Source organism: Petaurus breviceps, unplaced genomic scaffold (genome assembly GCF_028583685.1).
Source record: "Petaurus breviceps papuanus isolate PSGF00001 unplaced genomic scaffold, PetGlider_PUasm1.0 673, whole genome shotgun sequence".
Classification (NCBI taxonomy): Eukaryota; Metazoa; Chordata; class Mammalia; order Diprotodontia; family Petauridae; genus Petaurus; species Petaurus breviceps.
This window is the reverse complement of record NW_027186448.1, coordinates 344743-363017: the sequence shown is the minus strand read 5'-3', so window position 1 is coordinate 363017 and position 18275 is coordinate 344743. Positions and strand designations below refer to the sequence as shown.

The window sequence follows — 18275 nt, the reverse complement described above, 5'->3', positions numbered from 1 at the left end:
GGGGCGGGGAGGTTCAGCTTGTTGAGCTCTACCTGAGGGGAGAGGAAGTATGGCCCTTCCTGGGGACTGAGGAAGAGGGGAGTGGGAAGGAGGGGGAGAGCTCATTCTGGGTGCGGAGGATGGGAACGGAGGGGGGATCCTGTCCTCGATTTTGGGGGGAGGCTCGCGCTCCACCTCGACCTCACATCTCACCCAGGAAAGAGGCAGGAGCCCCTCCAGCACGGGTGTGGTTAGTGCAGAGCATTCGGAGAGGGGAGGGGTCTCGAGGCCGGGTCCTCACCAAGGGAGCTGGAAGAGTAACAGGGAGGGAGAGGGAGGTAGGCCCAGGCGTCTCAGGCTCCCCGGCTCATCCCGGCGACAGCTTCTTCTTCTCCCTCCAGTCGCCTACTGGACTTAGCGCTTCTCCTCCTCTGCTCGGGCTCACGTTCCTCGGCTTTGCAACCGCTACCGCCTCCTTTGCTCCCACCACAGCTACCTTTCCCCTTTCCTTCTTTTCCCTTTTTTTTCTTCCTCCTCCTCCTCTTCCCCCCCTCCTCCCCTCACCTTCTCTCCTCTCCTCTTCTCTTCTCTACTCTCTCCTCCCCTCCCGCGAGCCCCTGGGCCACCGGGATTAAAACGGCGCTGGATTAATACGTCACCACCCGCCAGCGCGCAAGCGCAAAAGTCCTTCACTTCTCAAAAGATACCCCGCCAGCCCTAGGCCCTGGTCCCGCCTTCTTCCCTAAGAGCACCCTCCGACCCGCAGTGGTCCACTCCCACGCCGGCACTAGACTGCGCGTGCGCCTCTTGGGCCCCGCCTACTTTTCAACAGGCCCCTTACTCCCCTCCTCCACCCACTTCTCACCGGGTCCTAAGCACCGATTCTGGGGAGGGGAGGGGAGGAGAGGGGAGGAGAGTGGTTCGGATTGTACGGGGACGCCCTCAGTCTAGAGCGTCAGGGTCGAACTGTGATTGTCAAGGAAGGAGCTGCCCAGGCTGTAGCTCAGGGCTGGCGCCAGGGTCAGGCCGGGCCTAACAGTATGGGCGCGTGCGGGGCACCCCTAGGAGAAGATGTAGAGAGCGCCAAAACCTCCCTTTCCTGGGCGTAGTAAGGAGAGATTCGGGCAGAGATGTTTCTGGACACGTGGCATCGAGCCCAACAGCATTATGAGTAAATGTTTTATTTACTGAGTGTGTGAATGAAGATGACAGGAAGAATAAGAAGAATAAGGCATGGGCTCTCCTGGGGAGTGAGCGGTGGACTAAATAATCCCTAGTCTTTCTCCAGTTTTGACGTGTGATTTTACGAAGTTCGCCTAGGAAGAGTTGTAGGGAGAATCAATCTATGGGATCAAATGAGATACTGTATGTGAAGCACTTTCATGAGGCATAATTAATAGGACATACTGTGGTGGGGTTGAGAACCTAAGTTAATGGGATGTAGGAACAAAATACTGGGTTTAGGAGATAATTAAGGACACGGGAGATAATTAGGGAACTTGGTTAGAAAGCACATGATGCATTGGGAGAAATAATTTGAGCAGACTGCTACATTCACTTTTATTTATCATGCTGAGTGATGGATTAACAGAAAAGGAGAGCCCAACAGAGAATGGCTGTGGGAACCAGGCAAGGTTTAGATAGGGTGTGAAGTGTACCCACTTGCCTTCAGGTATGAGGTAAAGTCTGATTAGGGATGTGGATGGAGCATAATGCCAGAAAAGCATGAAAGACCATAAAATGAAATATCTAAGGCAAGGAATTAGTGGTATGGAATGATAAAAGGGGAAGGCCACTTAACATACCTGTGTGACCTTGGATGAGTTATCCTGCTGTCTTTGGACTCAAGTTTCCTTATTTGTAAAATATTCTGACTCTAAAATCTATATTTCTCTGACATTGCCAAGTGCATGACATTATGCAAATAGATCTTAGGGTTCATAGATTTAGACCTTTGAGGTTATCTAGTTAAGTCCTTATGAGAAAACTGAGGCCAAAGGGTGTAACTGCTTAATAATACATCTTTTAAAATAAGGATGATAAAATATGGAGTGAATAAATCTCAGAATGGTACACCAAGTGAAAAATGAGGCATTATAGAATGTGTAAGAAATAGATTCTTAAATCAGGAATTATGGAATATGGGAAACTAGGAATATTTTGGAGTGAGGTGTGGCGTTAAGGTGAGCAGAGAGGGTAATGTCCCTGACTTGCCACTAGGCGGTACTGCTGTAGTGGAATAATTCAAGCTGTTATAAACTAGATTGGAGAGTAGGATGCCATAAAGAATTGGGGACTGGAAGGTGATAAGGAGATCAGGTCCTTTATCCTTCTACCCCAAGTTTGTCCATAGGAGTGGGGAGAAAAGAGGGAAGAATAGAAAGAAAAGGGACGAGGGAGAGAATTAGGTCAAAATCTGGAAGTTGTCTCTGTTCTAAAGTACCAGCCCTCTAGAGCCTAGTCCACCCTTTGACTATCTTCAGCATGTATAGATTCATCCCTTTTCTCTATGTTCAAAGTTTCACCAAACCCAGGAAAGTGCCATGGGGAGTGAGATCAAGTTTGGCTCCTGCTCGAGGAATTGTGAAACTCAAAATGTCCCCTTGGTATAGCCGGAATACACCTGAGAAGGGGAGAAAGAGGAAGACGCACTTCAGAGAACCATATATCCCTTTCAAGGACCCAGATGTCTTATCATCACTTTCCTCCTCTTTAGTCCTTGACTCTCTGCATCCCTTTTCAAGTCATCTCCCAGCACCTATTTGTCTTACTCCTTTCTCCCCCACTATTTTTGCAGGGACTCAGGCCATCCATCACTCCATCCCTCAGTTTTCTATCACACACCCCAGATATCCTCATTTTTCTCTTGGCAGTGGGCATTCCTCCTCCCCACATCCGCCCTAAGACCCAAGAGTTTTGCCCCAGTTCACCCTTCTGAGCCTTCATCTTTGCCCCCTCACCTGCAGTGTAGCAGCTGTTATAGGCCTGGTGGAGGTTGGAGGGCATGCTACAGACACATCGGGATAGGATCTCCCTTCCTTGCCCCTCCCGATACAACACCTGACCCATGGTGAAAGTTATGTCATGAAACAGCACCTGGCAGATCAGGAAGTAGTAGGGAGAGCAAAAAGCCATTAAAGAAAGGAGGCAGTACCTTGTACCTTCTGAGTCACCCAAGAAGGGAAAAAGGTAGACCTTCTACCATAATATGGGAGGTAGAAAAGAACGGTCCTCTTATGTTCTGGTCTGAGCAGGGGGGGCTAGGATATATTGACTGTGATCCCAAGGGAACCAAAGAATTCTGAGGAATATGATGGAGAACATGTGACCTTATAAGGCCATGGACGAGGAGTCCTTATGGCATTTTATTCCTTTATGGAAGCGATTGTTAAATTGATAGAATTCAGGGTATCAATGGGAAAAAAATTACATTTTTATTTCAATATAATTGGTTTTCTTTCTAATCCTATGTATTTAAAACATTCAGAGAAAGGCTTTCAAGGGCTTTACCAAACTGCCAAAGAGGTACTGACCGAAAAAAAGGTTAAGAACCCCTGCTATAGGATCAAAGTATCTCAGAGGCTACCTGGCTGTACAGGAGATACATTCCAGTCTCCCGGACTCCAACAACATGTCCTTGTGGTTCCAGACCTCCACCATGCCTCAGTACTGGCTCCCACATTATCTCTGTCACATCAGAATCCTCTGGAGGTAAGGGGTAGTGTGGCTATCAGAAGGACTCCCTACTCTGTACCCTGAGATTTAACCCTGACTAAGGTTTTCCCACCCACAGCTTCCACTCCCCTTGGGGACTCATGGATCCAACCCCCGTGACCCCAGTTTTCCCGGCCTTCTTAAGCCATCATCCAAAATGACACTCACCTCTGGAGGTACTGTTAATGGGAATAAGGTGCAAAACTGAACGTTTTCCTAAGGGAGAAAAAGGGGTGCGTTCAGCTGTATCACCTACTTCTCTTTGCCCTGAACTTTGGCCCCACTCCTCCTCAACCTTAAAGCAGGGGCCAATCCCCAAGGTCTCTGTTTCTTCCCCATGAAGTCTCACTCTTGTGCTGATGTTCTTGGCTGAGGACTTCTCTCTTCCTTCTAGACATTTCCTCATCCTTCAAAATTTCCAGTTCATCAGTGTCCTGCTTATAGAAAAAGAATCAGGATTAAACTGAATCCCATCAAATTTCTATTTCTTCCTCACCCCTCAAGCAGCCTACACTCTGAGTCACATCTCTTGCACTCCTTTTCTAGCTCCAAGTATTCAGCCTGATGGCTATATTCCGGCTAGATTTAATAAGCTTTTACTGAAAACCTGGACTTTCCCCTAGCTTCCAAAGCAGAGTGCTTCCCCAATACCCCACTTTAGGGTTAAAAGTTCAGAGTGTAATGGGGCATGAAAAGACAGAGACTACCAACTCCACAGGAATTCAGTTTACCCCAGTCCCATTTTTTCCAGTGTCCCTCCTTTTCCCTTCACTCACCTGCTTGTGTAGGATCAGCAAGGGCTGCCTATCTCCCTTCGGGTGAGACCCTCCATTCCCTTTCAGCTGGGCCAACTCTGCCCTCAGGGTCTGGAGCTCTGCTTGCTGAGTTAGTAGTGCCACCGCACAGGCTGCCACCCCCAGGACTGTCCCCCAACTCAACCAAAGGGAAACCAAGAGTGCTGGCTCCCGGGTTGGACCCCCTATTTGCCCAGGGAGGGGCCTGGGAGATAGCAAAGAAGGAGACATGACTAGCCTGAGGACCCTGCCAGCAGCTGTGTGTCACAATAGAGGGTGGCGGAGGTGGGGGGAGAGATAGAAAGGAGGAAGAAAGTTACGCAAGGGAAAAGTAAAAGGGAACTTGAGAAAAGAGGGAGGAGGAAAGAAGATATCGTCCTGTTTCTCAGGTACCCCCAAAATTGGACCTACTGATCACCTCAAGATCCACCCCCCACAATACCTCCTTCACAACCCCAAGAAGAGAAAGAATGAATTTCAGTCTCCCAGGCAATGAAAGTACAGCTGCCAATAGACATATCACACAGCAATACCCAGGGAGAATGGACTGAAGGGGAGGGACGGAGGGGGTGGGAGCAGCCCCAGAGATGGGGGAGGGAGACTCAGAGCTGAAGAAGAGTTTTGTGGATGGAGAGAATCCCTTTTTTGAGCAATGAATGGAAAAACAGCTTTTATGGTCAGGGGAAGAGATTAGGTGGGAATAAATTTAACACTGGGGGATGATAGGGGAGGGAGGAGGTCAGGACTTAAGAAGCAATAAACTGGCCCAAGCTCTGGGGTTATGGCTAGGACTGGGATGTGTTGGAACATGTCCTGTAACTCCCTTTGCTGAACTTGGCAAGCAAATGACTTCCTGTTTCCAGAGAAAAGTTCTTACAAGAGATTACCAGAAAGAAACCATACTGATATAGCCCAACCAAAATTTTCCTCCTCTGGACAAGGTGATAAGTCTTCCAAGTGCCCTCCTAGGGCATCTTGTTGGCTGGCCTGAATTTCCCCACCCACCCCAACCCCTCCTATCCCTGTTCTGAAACAAACAAAAAAACCCAAACTCAGTCAGATCTCACTCTCCTCCCTGTGCCCATACCTGCAGCATGTACTAGAGGCGGCCAGGAGGAAGTCCTGCCCCACCTATTTCAAGGGATTCCCCCTCTAGAAGGAAACAGACTTAATAGGTAAATGAAGCAAAGTTCTGTTGTACCTTAGTCAGAGGGCTAATTTCTCTCATGGTTTGGGTTCTGTGTAATGGAAAATGCTCTGGATTTAAGAGTTGGAAGACCTGGGTTGAAATCCTGTCTCTGTCATTTATTCCCTTTTGTGACTCTAGAAAGTCACTGTCCTTTCTGGTTTCATTTATAAAATGAAGGGATTGAGCTAAGTAGTCTATAAGGTCCCTTCTAACTCTAAGCCCTATGATCCTCATTTCAGGTAGCATGCTTTCTGCTCCTGGGACTTAGAACCACCTAAGTCTATATCTCTTCCAACCCCCTTCAACCTTTGGGAATCTGTATGTTCTCCCTCCTCCCTCCAAAGCACCCACTTCTCCTCCAACCCTCATTCCCTTCCCTACTCTGGTTCCTAAACCACCCTTCCCACCCCCCTGCCCTATCAAACAGAGGCTGTCACTTTACCTTTTTAATATCCATTACCAACAATTCATTTCAATAATAATAAAAATATCTTTTTAAAAATCCACAGGGATTTTAGCAGGGAAGAGAATACTCTTTATCTTCTACCCCTCAATTCTGGAACCCACCCTACCTCCCCACAAGTCTCCAAGTCTCCTTAGCTTCTGAGTACCCCACCCCAGTCTCTCTGCTTTTCAGGTCCAGTACCCCTGTGTGAGAAGTAGGTCTTCCAGGGCCCAATCCAAGCATTTAGGCTTTTCCAAACACATTGCTTCCACAAGGAAGGCAAGGTAGAATAGAAGGCTGAGGGATCCAGGACTGGAACTGAGTGGTAGGAGTATGGGGGTGGGGCAGGGGGAACAGCTAAAGTTAGTGGGGTAACTGAGGACCAGAACTGAGCAGTAGGGGTATGAAAGGGAAGGGGTCATGGAGAAGGGGAAAAGCCAGGGCAGATCAAGTGTGGTAGGACAAATGTTGGGAGTGCTTTAGGGGTAACTGATAAGGAGATAGGAGCAAATTAATTCATGAAAGCCTGGAGATGGGAGGGTCTGAGTTATAAGAAGTTAGGGTTAGGAGAAGCAGCACTGTAAGGAATTGGAGGAGGAAAAGACAAAGTTGTATGGCCTGATAAAAGGGAAGAACAGTGTTATTTGGGGGAAGAGCAAGAAGAGGGATGGACAGAGCTTTGCCTGGAGTCTAGGAAAGCAGTTTTGGTGTCAAGGAGCATCATTGCACTTGGAAGAGTCCAAAGTAGGTGAGGAAGGGAGCAGCCTTGAGGTGTGCCAAGGGGAGAGTTCGGATCTTCAGGGAGACTCCTGGCCGTAGGAGCAGTAGCCCTGACACTTGGCAGAGCCTAAGTTGTGGGCCTGGGGAGCTGGCTGCTGTGGCTGAGAACTCTTCTAGGCAGCGCAGAGCCAAGGAACCATCCACAAGCAAGTCCAGCTTCAGGTATACAGCCTTCCCCTCATCAAAGTGTACCTAGGAGGGGATATAAGAGGGCAAAAGAGTGCAGGTGGAATCTAGACCTTCAGCTCCCTGTTAGCTCTACCCCCACCCCAGCATTCTAGCAAGTTGGGCATTGTGTCCTTCCCAGGCTTCCACTCTGATGTCTTTGGCTTCCTCTTTCCCTCCCCTGCCCATCCTTTCCACCTTAAGTTTGGGTTCCCATCAAGGACCTCACCTGACAGTACAGGTAGTAGAGGCCAGCCCTCATAACTGTAAATTCTGCATTCTTGGCATCATAACTCAGTGGACTGGTGCTGTTGATCTTGGCCTCCTCCCAGCCACTCACTGTCCCATCCATACCTGTATAAAGACACAAACTTGATGGGTTGGGAGAGGAGAGAGAGGATCCTTTCATTGGCCTCTCCATCTTTCTCTTATACTCTCAATAATAATTGGTAAGTCAGTCCATGATATGTAGAGACTTATACAAAAAGAAAAAGAAGATTCTACACAAAAGTCTTCACCCTTGGAATCTCAAGAGCATTCCTGTTCTTTGTAAAACTTACTCTATAGTTGGGAAGTTAAAACATATGCGGAAAAATGACAAACACCACAAACAGCAAGGACAAATGGTACAATTTTAATGCAAGATGAATATGTAAGTAACAGAAAAAAAAATTACCAAAAATGAGGCTTAATCAGGGAAGGCTTCTTGGAGGTGAGTTTTGAACTGGGTTTGGAGGAGGACATAACTAGTAGAAAAAGAGGAGGAATTGGGGTGATGAGCCATTTGATGGTAGAATCTTGAAGGCTGGGCTGAAGTGTTTGGATTGGACATGAAGGACAGTGTTCAGAAGTATTGATTACTTACTATGTATTTCACAATGTGCTAAGTGCTATGGGTAATTCAAATGAAAGAAATGGAAAAGTGCCCTTATATATGAAAACATAGTTTTTTTCATAGTAGCCCCAAACTGGAAACCAAGGAGGTGCCTGCTTAGTAGGTAATGAATGGCTAAACAAATTATGCCATTTAAATGTGATGGAATATTATTGTGCTGTAAGAAATGACAAACCATTTCAGAGGAAACTGAGTCCTCTATGAACAGATGCAGAATGAAGAGAGAACTAAAAGAACAATTTACACAAGGACATTATAAAGAAACATTATACAACATTATAAAGAAAATGAGGCAGTTTGGTCATGTTGAGTTTGCTATAACTATGGGATAACCAGTTTGAAATGTCCACTAGGCAGTTGGTAATATGGAACTGGAGCTCAGGAGAGAGACTAAGGCTGGATATATAGATCTACATAGAATCATCCCCATAGAGATGATAACTGAACCCATGGAACTTACCAGATAGATCCTTAAGGGAGAGAATAAGAGGTACCAGGACAGAGTTTAGTGTCTAGTTAGGTGGTTTGATTTGGATGAAGATCCTACAAAGGAATCTGAGGAATGAATAGGTAGGTAGAAGAACCAAGAAAGCACAGTATTATGAAAATAGGGTAGAGAAAACCCAGAGAGGAAAGAGCCCCTAGGAAGAGAAGGTGAACAAGTGTCAAATGCTACAGAGAGGTCAAGAAGGATGAGGATTGAGAAAAGGCCATTTGATTTGGCAGTTAAGAGATCATTGGTAACTTTTTTTTTTTTGCTTTTTGGAGGGCAATTAGGGTTAAGTGACTTGTCCAAGGTCACACGGCTAGTAAGTGTTAAGTGTCTGAGGCCAGATTTGAACTCAAGTCCTCCTGACTCCAGAGCCGGTGCTGTAGTCACTGCCCCGATCATTGGTAACTTTTGAGAAAGAAAAGTTTCAGTGAAATTATATCGGAAGCTAGATTGAGGGAGGATTATAAGAAAATAGAAAGGTAGAAATGGAAGCACAGAGTACAAAGTTTTTTTCAATAAGTATAGCTGAGAATGGAAGGAGAGATAAAACATAATATCTAGCAGGAATGGTATGATCAAAGCTATTTTTTTTCTTCCCTAAGGATAGGGTAAACATAGGCATGTTTATGGGCAAAAGAGAAGTAATCAGTAGATAGAGAGTAAAGATTAGAGAAAGTAGAGGTGATAGAGGTGACGGGGAACCATCTGCTGAAAAAGACAAGAGGGGATATCATCAAGGGTATATGTTAAGGGATTGCAATTGGATAAAGGCCATCTCTTCCTCAGAGATTGGAGAGAAGGAAGAGACAGTGGGGGAATGATGTCATAGGGATGTGAAATAAAATGAGGAAAAGTGGGAACTCTCAGGGAAAGGCCTCAGTTTTCTTAAGTATGAGTTGAGGTTCTCAACTGAAAGAATGGTAGAAAAGTGCTGTGGGAAATTCAAGGACAGCCTTCTTCAAACAAGAAGTTTTGGAACAACCACTGTGGGGAGTGGGATAGAAAATAATTAGGGAGGAACAGGATTACTTTGCTACAGTGAGAGTTTTGGGGGGTCAGATAACAAATTTGTGGTAGATTGAATCAGTGTAATTTCATGACTTTTTCAACAGTACATGACTGAAAACAAAGGAGGCAGATGTCAGAAATAATCAAGGGTTGGGGTTTGGCAAGGCGTGATAGGCTGCTGCCTTGACAAGGGGTGAAGGGATTTGAGAAAAGAGGATAGTGTAGAGTTGAACTGGTTCACCAAGATATTGGAATTGGGGAGACTGTAGTCAATGTAAGGATGATGGCCTGGGAGAATACCAAAGGGTAGAGGTCTTTGCAGGGATAAAGAATAGAGTCAATAGTCATAAAATATAAGCAGAATGATTTAAAAAGAGTTCATGAACATGGAAGTGGAACATTTGTGGGTAATGGCAAAACTAATGCTTATAGGGTAAATGAGGTAGAATGGAGGAGGAGGTCATGGGAATTGAGTAGAAAGAGGAACCAGTAGAATAAGGAACTCTCATCTACTATACCACCTGGGCAGTTGAAGTGCACAGTGGATAAAGCCATAGACCTGGAGTTAGGAAGACCTGAGCTCAAATTTATTCTCAGATACTGTGTGACCCTGGCCTCAGTTTTCTCATCTGTAAAATGAGATAAAAATGGGATAATAATAATAGCACCTAGCTCCCAAGATTCTTAGGCAGATAAAATGAGGTAGTAAAATTCATAAAGCAATGTGACTCAGAAGTTAGGTTATTTGAGGGAAAAATAAATATTTATGTTGAAGGCCTCTAAGTATAAGGATCCAGAGGAACTGGGACTTGAGTTAGGCCTTGAAGGATAGATGAAAAGGAAGAAGAGGGAGGGAAGGCAACCTAGGTAGGAGAAAAGCATGAGAAAAATCTTAAAGTTGGAATGAGAATGGCATGTCAAAGGGCAGCCTAAAAGATCTACCAAACTGGAACAGTGAGCTCATAAGAAACTACTATGGATTCATGAGTGACATAATGGTAATTGTATATAAATAAAGTCATTTTAATAGTTGTGTGTGTTTTCAAGAGGCACATAATTTCACCAAATCAAAACAAGAAGAATGTCTTTGTACTCAGTACAGTGCTTTGTACTCAGTACAATATTATTCAATACAATATTACTCAATACAAATTAAATAATATGTGCAAAGGCTAGGTCACAGTGGAAAGAGCCACAGACAAAGTCAGAAGAAATGAGTTCAAATTTTAATGGAGTTTTCCCTTCTGCTTAATGAACATGACTTAACCAACTTAACCAACCTGAACCTTAGGTTCCTCATTTATAAACTGCAGTGCTTACCTCATAAGGTTTTTGTGAGAGTCAAATGAGGGCAAATATACAAGGTGCTTTGCAAATCTTAAGGTGCTACATATCGGTTATTAGTTGTTCATTCATTTTCAGCCACATTCAACTCTTCTTGACCCCATTTAGGGTTTTCTTGGCAAAGATATTAAGAGTGGTTTGTCCTTTTCTTCTTCAGCTTATTTTACACATGAAGAAACTGAGGTAAACAGGGTTTAAGTGACTTACAACTAGTAAGTGTCCAAGGCCAAATTTGAACTTGGGAATATGTGTCTTTGTGACTCGAGGCCTCATTGTTATTATTACAAAGGTATGTCATTGGCCACTCTCTCCAGTGCCCTCTACATTTCTTTCTCTCATGCCCCTCAACACTGTGGGTCTGGAGGAGGAGTTGATCTTCTCCTTGCTCCCCACTGCTACTTCCAGTCCATTCTTTTGCCACCATCATTCAGCAACTTCTCTTTTGAAGTTCATGCCTTTCATCTCTATCATCTGAAATAATTTCTTGTTCCAATTATTGGTAATCTATCTCTAGATTATTCTCCTTTCTTTCTCAGGAAGTTCAGTACCTGATCTTCCTTCCGACCTCAAACCTGGTCCTCAAACTTTAGGACTTCAATTTACACAGTGGTGTTAACATCTTGGTGTCCTATTTCATTTATTTTGTTAGCTCCCATTACCTACATCTTCACCTTAGCCATCCACAGAGCTGGCTATATCTTAGATCCCTCCTTGACCTTGAACTTCAAAATTCTTTTCTTTAATCATAACCTCCTATTCTTCCATCTTAGCCACTGCGCCACTTCTTTTAAATCTATTCTTTTTACTTACCATGACCTCTTGTGCCTTCACTCCATCCTACTCTGCCAGTCTCTCACCCCTGCTCTGGATTCATTTTCCTCCATTTTCAGATGTGATATGTGGTTGATCAGCTTAAGTATGAATTATTATCTCCTCTGGAATCCCTTGCCCCCTCAGCCAGTTGCTTCTCAGACCTGACCAAACCCTAATCTTTGGTTACTTTTACCAATCATTTTCTCTACTTGTGTGCTGTTGACTACTGCTAGAGTAAGTCACAAAATTGGGCCAACTGGGCCCAATACAAGTTCACATTATTTCATCTCAGCTGTACCCTCATTGCTTCATGGCAGTTTTTATTCTTCCCCAGTTGACTCTGTCACACTTCCCAAAGGAGCTATTCTAAACCTTCTCCCCTCAATCCCCCTATCCCACACATTCATCCCTCTCAGCAAAGAACTTCCCATCCTCCTTTACTGGCCAAAACAATATCATCGATCATGAGCTCGCTCCTCTCAATAACTTGACATTTCAAGGGACTACCCTTGATGGAAACTCCAAAGTCTATCTCCTGAAGCACCATCCTTAGACTCAGGGAATGCTAGTGCTGGAACTCTAACAGGAAGTGCTGAGATTGCCTCACAGGTGGCAGAGATATGTGCTCTGCCCTCTTTTCAACCTGCTTCTTTGGTCTGTATCTTCCAGGATATTTGTAGGACTCCAGTGAGATGGGATGGGAGGGGCCATCTGTGCATTTCTGAGTTGGACTGGAGAGTCTAGGTTGATAGTTGCCAATGATCTCTCAACTGCAAAACTTGATGGTTTCATCCTGCTTAACCTCTCTGTAGCTTTTAATACAGTTGCTACCCCACTCTTCCTTTATTACTTGATCCTTTCTAGGCTTCTGTGAAATTATTCTCTCCTAGTTCTCCCATCTCCCATTCACTAATACTGATCACCTCTGATTTTCTTTGTATAAGAGCTTCTTTGTATAAACTCTCTTGGTGATCTCATCAGATTCCATAAGCTCAATTATCATCTCCATATAAATGACTCCCAAGTCTACATCTCTAGTCCTAATAACATTCCTGAACTCCATTCTCATACTGACAGTTGTCTACTGGACATATCCACTTGGATGACCTGTTATCTATCTATATGCTTCAGCACTTGCTAGAGTTACAAAATAAGGATAAGACGGTCCCCACCTTCTAGGAACTTGTAAACTAATTGAGGAGATAAGGCTATTACTGTGGCCCCCTTCCCCCAAAATTAAGATGATATATAATTAAGTGCTAAATGTTGTGGTATAGATTATAAATGTCTACATGAGGAGATCAATGTAGGCTGAGAGAAACAAGAACGCCTTTATGGAAGGTGGAATTTGAGTTAGACTTGGAATAATAGGTGAGAATTGGCTAAACAAGAGTGAATGAGATGCACTTGTGGCCTGATTAGAGGGAAGAATTTTTACTGGGAAATAAGGTTAGAAACACAGGCAAAGGAGTTGCCTGTGTTCTCCACTTATTTCAGTGGGGAATAAGGAGCCATCAGGAGATCCTGAGGAAAGATGGGACATAATGAAAGTGGAGTTTATGAAATAGTTTGGTAGCAGTTGCTAGTATGGTTTGGAAGGACAGCCCATAGTAGGAGCAAGCCTCCTTACTGTGTAATAAATTAGGGTTTAGGACCTATATTGGGGTTGGGACAGTAGAGAGGAAAGGACATGAGGAAAGAAAACCCAAGAGGTGACTAACTAGATATGGAGGGATGACAAGTCTTGAAAAGTGAAATTCCCTTCTCTGACCACATTTCTTTTATTCCCATACTACTCTCAAACAAGTTTTTATCTTCACTTTGTCTTCCATTCTCTCACTGGCTCCTTATTTTTCCAGTCTACCATCCTTATTCTGGTTTTACTTGCCTCCCTACCTAGACTGAACCCAATGTACAAGCTTCAAACCTCAAAGGAAATCTCTTGACTTCATAAGTCCTCTTCCCTACTCTCCTTTCTACCTCAAAATCTCTTTATACTTTATCATCCCTCCCTTTATGTCAATGACACAAAAGTATCCCTTCATTTTGTCAAATTTAACTTTTACTTGTGTTCTTATATCCTGTCCCCTCCTGCTTCCTCTGGGACCTAATCAGTCTGCCCCTTGACTAGTTCTTTCCATTCTGTCTACAAACATTCTCAAGTCTCCCTTATCATTAAATAAATTTTCCTTGACATTGTTATCCTTTCAAAATATGGTCTTATACTCCTTCCTTTCACTATCAAACTTCTACAAAAAGTAGTCTGTACTCAGTGCCTTAATTTCCTCACTACATTTTTTACTTTTTTTTTTAACTTCTTATAATTTGGCATTCACCACCTACCACTCCATTCAAAATGTTCTCTCCAAGTAACTTTTCTAGTGACCACTTAATCACCAAGTCCAATGGATGTTTTTCAGTCTTTGTCTATAGTACTTGACAATATCTCCCTCTTGAAATTGTCTCCTTTCTTGGCTTCTAAGACACTTCTACCATAGTTTTTATCATACTTTCTGTGAGCTCTGACTTCTGTTTCTTTCAGTTTCCTTCAATGACTTCTCCTACAAGTAGACATTGTCTAAGGTTTTGTCCTTGACCTTTTCTTTTCTCCTTCTTTCCTTTCTTTCTTTCATTCTTTTTTTCCCCAATAATTTTATTTTATTTGTGGTTCCAAATTCTCTCCCTTACTCCTCCTCTCCAAACCATGAAAAAAGCAAGAAAAACAAAACCCTTTACAAAAATGTGTAGTCATATGAAACAAATTACCACATTAGCCATTTCCATACCAACAGAAAGAGAGAAAATAGGCTTCAATCTGCACTCTGAATCCATCAGCTCTTTATCTGGATGGAAGTGAATTACATGTTTGATCATGAGTCCTTTGAAATTGTGATTTGGTCATTGTGTTGTCTATGCTTAGTCTCTCCCCAACCCACCCCCATCAGAGTTACAATCTTAAAAGTTGATTATCTTTACAGTATAGTTGTTTCAGTGTTCTGGTTCTGCTCACTTCACTTGGCACCAGTTCATTAAGTCTTCCCAGGTTTTTCTGAAACCATCTCTTTCATCATTTCTTATAGCACAATAATCTCATTCATTCTTATAGCTTTATGTAAATAATTTACAAATCTATGTCTCTAGCCCAATTTCATTTCTAAACTCCAGAACTGAATTTCCAACTATCTGCTGAATATCTCTGCCTAGATATCTAGCCAGCACCTCAAAAATCAGTGTGTTCCAGGATGATCCGATCTCCCACACACTAGCTCCTTCTGACTTCTCTATTAGCGCCACTATTTTCCTAGTTACAGTCAAAACCTTGGAGATACCTTCTTTCTACAGCCAATCAGTTTCTAAGTCTTAAGAATAAAGGAGATATGAACAGGCAAAAGAAGTCCCTACTCCCTTTTGGTAATTCAGCACCCAACCCTTTTACAATTTCTGCCCCATCACTCCCTCCCCCACTTCCACCCCCATTTGTCCATTCTGTCCATTTCTATGGTCACTACTGTAAACTATCTAGCCTGGCATTCAAGACCTTCCACCAAGGAGTGGAGGCTAAGAGGTTGGGGGAATTGAGCAGAAAGTCAAAAAGTTGAAAGAGATTGATCCTGTAAGACTTCAAGAAACATCACAGAAAGTAGAGACCATCACTTACCAGCCTGAGCTCCATCCATCCCTGCTTTTGCTCGAACTACAAAACACAGGGATATTATTATTTAAGGAGGAGAGTTCTTGATTCTGTTTCCACAACACTACTACCAACTCAGGAATACCCTTTCCACTGTTCATATCTCACCTTCATAGTGGGCTGCATTCACTTTTCGAGTTCGAGCTTTATGACCCTTGACAGCTAAAAATTAAAGAAAAGACAGATAAGCAAAAGCCTTCTTTTCTGGGTACCCACAAGTCTGATTTCCCAGGCTCTAACATTTTTCTGGAGTTCAGATCTTCACCCCAGGCCCAACCAATTCTTATCCCGTTCACCAGCCCCTATTCCCTCTCAGAACACACTGTTCTCTCTATCTCTTTCCTACCCCCTCCCTATCTTGTTCATAGTTGAAATCTGGTATGAAGCAGGGCTGGAATGGTGGGACACTCACCACGGGGAAGGCGTACTCTTCTCTTCAGGGTAGGTGCTAGATTCTGGCTTTGTGAAATCATTTGCTGGGGAAAGTAAGTGCAGATTTGAAATAGAACCTTGGCCTATGTAGCCCCAGCCCAAAACCAAACTAAACAGATACACAGGTTAAGAAAAACAGACAGTATGAGAGAAACCTACAAAGTTTGTGGCTGAGTGTAGAGATAATTAGAGATAAAGCCAGGGACAAACATAGCAACAGGATTTCAACATTGTTGGAGAAAGAGACATCTAATCCAACCAGCACATTTTACAGATTCGCACACTGAGACCAAGAGTGGGAAAATGACTTCCCCAAAGGTCATTCAGAAAGTGAGCCTGGCATTAGAAAGCACCGTGTTTCTCTTAGGATATTTCAGCTTCAGGAAAGATTTAGTCTTTCACCACATTTTTTAAAATTGTGGCTTGGGGTAAAGAGTAAACCCGGTCAGCTCCCAGGTTTTCCTCCTTTTCCAGGACCCAGAGTCACTCAGCATGAGTCACAAAGCGACAGGAAAAGAAATAGAACAAATAATGACACAAGGGGAGACAGATACATCTCACACAAATAAACATAACTCACCATCACTGGCTCAGCCTCCTTCTCCTCCACCATCTCTTGCTGGGCTGGGTCCTGTAGAGGGGAACAGGGGAAGACATTACATGGGAAACAAACCCTCTCCCTTCTCCACCTGATTCCTCACCCCTTAGCTTCTCACTTCCTTCCAACTAAGTTCCATGCCTTTTTTTTCCTCCTGTGTCTCTTCGAATAGTTCTTCTGTCTATTATTCTCACTCTGGCCCTTCCAAGTCCTCCTCTATCTCTAGGGCAAAAGGGATCTCACCTGGGAGAATGGGGATGCCTGGGTCCCCAAGCTGATAACCACTAGCAAGAGGCCGAAACAGGCAAGAGAGAGGCCCAGGGCCAGGACCAGGGTGGGTAGCAGGGCGGTGCCCAGCTCCCCCCTTCTCCCTTTCCGCCTCTGGCTCCTACGGGTGGCCATGGGGGTGGGGGGCTGTGCTTCACAGCGCCCCCCCCCCCCCCAATCAGGACCGGAGGGAATGGGGGAGGGGGAAGTGGGAGGGAGCAGGCTGGAAAGAGGGAGGGGCAAGGGAAACAGGAGGGAGGAGGGGGGATGAGGGACAGGAAGCGGACATGTGTTAAAAACAGAGAAAGCTTGTTAGAGAATGCTTGTTTTTATATGAAATGGGACTCAGTACATGTTTGCCTTTTTTTTAGATCCCTGATTAAAAAATGTATAAAACAATGATGAATATAAAGCAAAGAATACTGTTTGTGTTGGTGTGAACCCCCCCAAAGAGCATAAATCTGATTAGAGTATGTACAAAACAGAGATTAGTTTGTTTGTTAAACAGAAATGAGTGTGTGACGAATAGATATGAGAGGATATACATTTGGGAAGGAGAGTGATTAGTCTAAGACATTGCGACTCCCCTGCAACTCTCCCTCTGCGCAATTACTAATTTACGGCAATAGGACTAACTATTACGCGACTGCGTTTCCTCTTATTCTTATATTTTCCCAGAACTAATTATTTTGCCTTGAACAACTCCGTGATGGCTTAATGTGTGTTTGAATTCCTATATATCTTACATTCCAATTTAGGGCTCAGCAAATAAAGTTTGTGATTAGGACAATTCAATTCAAATCGGTAAACATTAAGTTCCTATAGGCATTGAATTAGGTTCTGGGGTTATAAAAGGGGAAAAAAATAACTCCATAATGTCCCTACTCTCATTCAAATAGTGGGAAGAGATTCCACTAGTAGAAAAATAAGTACGGTGCAAGTTAGAATGTCTAAGGGGGAAAGAAGGAATGCACCCAAAGTGCTTTATGAGAAAGGAGGGACTCCTTTCATCTTGGGGGTCATCATTATCATAATAACATGCATTCAGGAAGCACTTTAAAGTTTACTAAGCACTTTACATGTATTAATTAATTAATTTGATGCTTACAACAACTGTGGGATGTCGATGCTATTATTCTCTCCATTTTATAGCTAAGAAAACTGAGGCAGAGTTTTTTCCTGATTAGGTCCATCACTCTATCCAACAGCCCTCTCCTAAGCTTCCGGAATATTATTCCAAGTGTGAGAAAAGACTGTGTATTTGAATGCACAGGAGCTGAAAATGACAAGATGAAATTGAGCAATAACTAGTAAATCATTTTGGCTAGAATAGGGACAGGATTAAAGGGCATAGTATGAAATAAGGTAAGAAAGATAATTTGAAGCCAGATTATAGAGGGCTTTCCAGTGTCAGTTTAAGTAGTATGTATTTTATCCTGATATGGTAACAGGAAATCACTGCAGGTTGTAAGCAGAGTGGTGGCATAATCAGAAATGTGAAGTAGTAGGAGGCTCACTTGTAATGGGAGAGAAAGAGAGAGATACAGAGAGAGAGGGGAGAGATCTCCTTACAATCGTATGGGAATGGTTGTGGGGCCAAGTTAAAGGCTGACCTGTGTATGGCTAGAGGTCATGCAGTTGTCCACTTGCCAAGCCTGATTGGTTAAA

At 43.7% G+C, this 18275-nt stretch overlaps 3 protein-coding genes across 6 annotated transcripts in view; all 3 read right to left on the bottom strand.

Annotated features, from left to right (window-relative positions):
• Positions 1–643, bottom strand: part of SENP3 (SUMO specific peptidase 3) — a 9431-nt gene extending 8788 nt beyond the window's left edge. Inside the window, exon 1 of one of the 2 annotated variants that reach the window (XM_069104031.1) lies at positions 281–643. The gene's annotated coding sequence lies outside the window, so the exon portion shown is untranslated. The remainder of the gene's footprint in view (positions 1–280) is intronic. The other variant, XM_069104032.1, reaches the window with a different exon arrangement.
• An 871-nt stretch (positions 644–1514) lies between these two features.
• TNFSF13 (TNF superfamily member 13) lies at positions 1515–7417 on the bottom strand. 2 transcript variants are annotated; one of them, XM_069104033.1, is made up of 6 exons: positions 4470–5987; positions 4043–4127; positions 3862–3909; positions 3566–3684; positions 2940–3075; positions 1515–2602 (listed from the first exon to the last, which is right to left on the bottom strand). In XM_069104033.1, the coding sequence occupies exons 1-6, from the start codon at positions 4716–4718 to the stop codon at positions 2493–2495; spliced, it is 747 nt and encodes a 248-aa protein (XP_068960134.1). In that variant the 5' UTR covers positions 4719–5987; the 3' UTR covers positions 1515–2492. The 2 variants fall into 2 exon arrangements, with proteins under 2 accessions (XP_068960134.1, XP_068960135.1); XM_069104034.1 differs by lacking the exon at positions 4470–5987 and adding an exon at positions 7296–7417 and having other exon boundaries at positions 3862–4127.
• Positions 6189–16832, bottom strand: TNFSF12 (TNF superfamily member 12). Of its 2 annotated transcripts, XM_069104035.1 has the most exons (7): positions 16584–16831; positions 16323–16373; positions 15723–15786; positions 15419–15472; positions 15278–15313; positions 7296–7420; positions 6189–7093 (listed from the first exon to the last, which is right to left on the bottom strand). In XM_069104035.1, the coding sequence occupies exons 1-7, from the start codon at positions 16740–16742 to the stop codon at positions 6842–6844; spliced, it is 741 nt and encodes a 246-aa protein (XP_068960136.1). In that variant the 5' UTR covers positions 16743–16831; the 3' UTR covers positions 6189–6841. The 2 variants fall into 2 exon arrangements, with proteins under 2 accessions (XP_068960136.1, XP_068960137.1); XM_069104036.1 differs by lacking the exon at positions 15278–15313 and having other exon boundaries at positions 16584–16832.
• Positions 16833–18275: the final 1443 nt, after the last annotated feature.

Coding starts and splice junctions, on each gene's coding strand:
- TNFSF13 (XM_069104033.1), bottom strand. CDS start 4,718: ATGTCTCCTTCTTTGCTATCTCCCAGGCCCCTCCCTGGGCAAATAGGG. Junction 3,076..3,565: donor TGTATCTCCTGTACAGCCAG/GTAGCCTCTGAG, acceptor CTGATCTGCCAG/GTGCTGTTTCATGACATAAC. Junction 2,603..2,939: donor TAACAGCTGCTACACTGCAG/GTGAGGGGGCAA, acceptor TCCCCTTCTCAG/GTGTATTCCGGCTATACCAA.
- TNFSF12 (XM_069104035.1), bottom strand. CDS start 16,742: ATGGCCACCCGTAGGAGCCAGAGGCGGAAAGGGAGAAGGGGGGAGCTG. Junction 16,374..16,583: donor AGGCATCCCCATTCTCCCAG/GTGAGATCCCTT, acceptor TCCCCTCTACAG/GACCCAGCCCAGCAAGAGAT. Junction 15,314..15,418: donor GAATGCAGCCCACTATGAAG/GTGAGATATGAA, acceptor TGTGTTTTGTAG/TTCGAGCAAAAGCAGGGATG.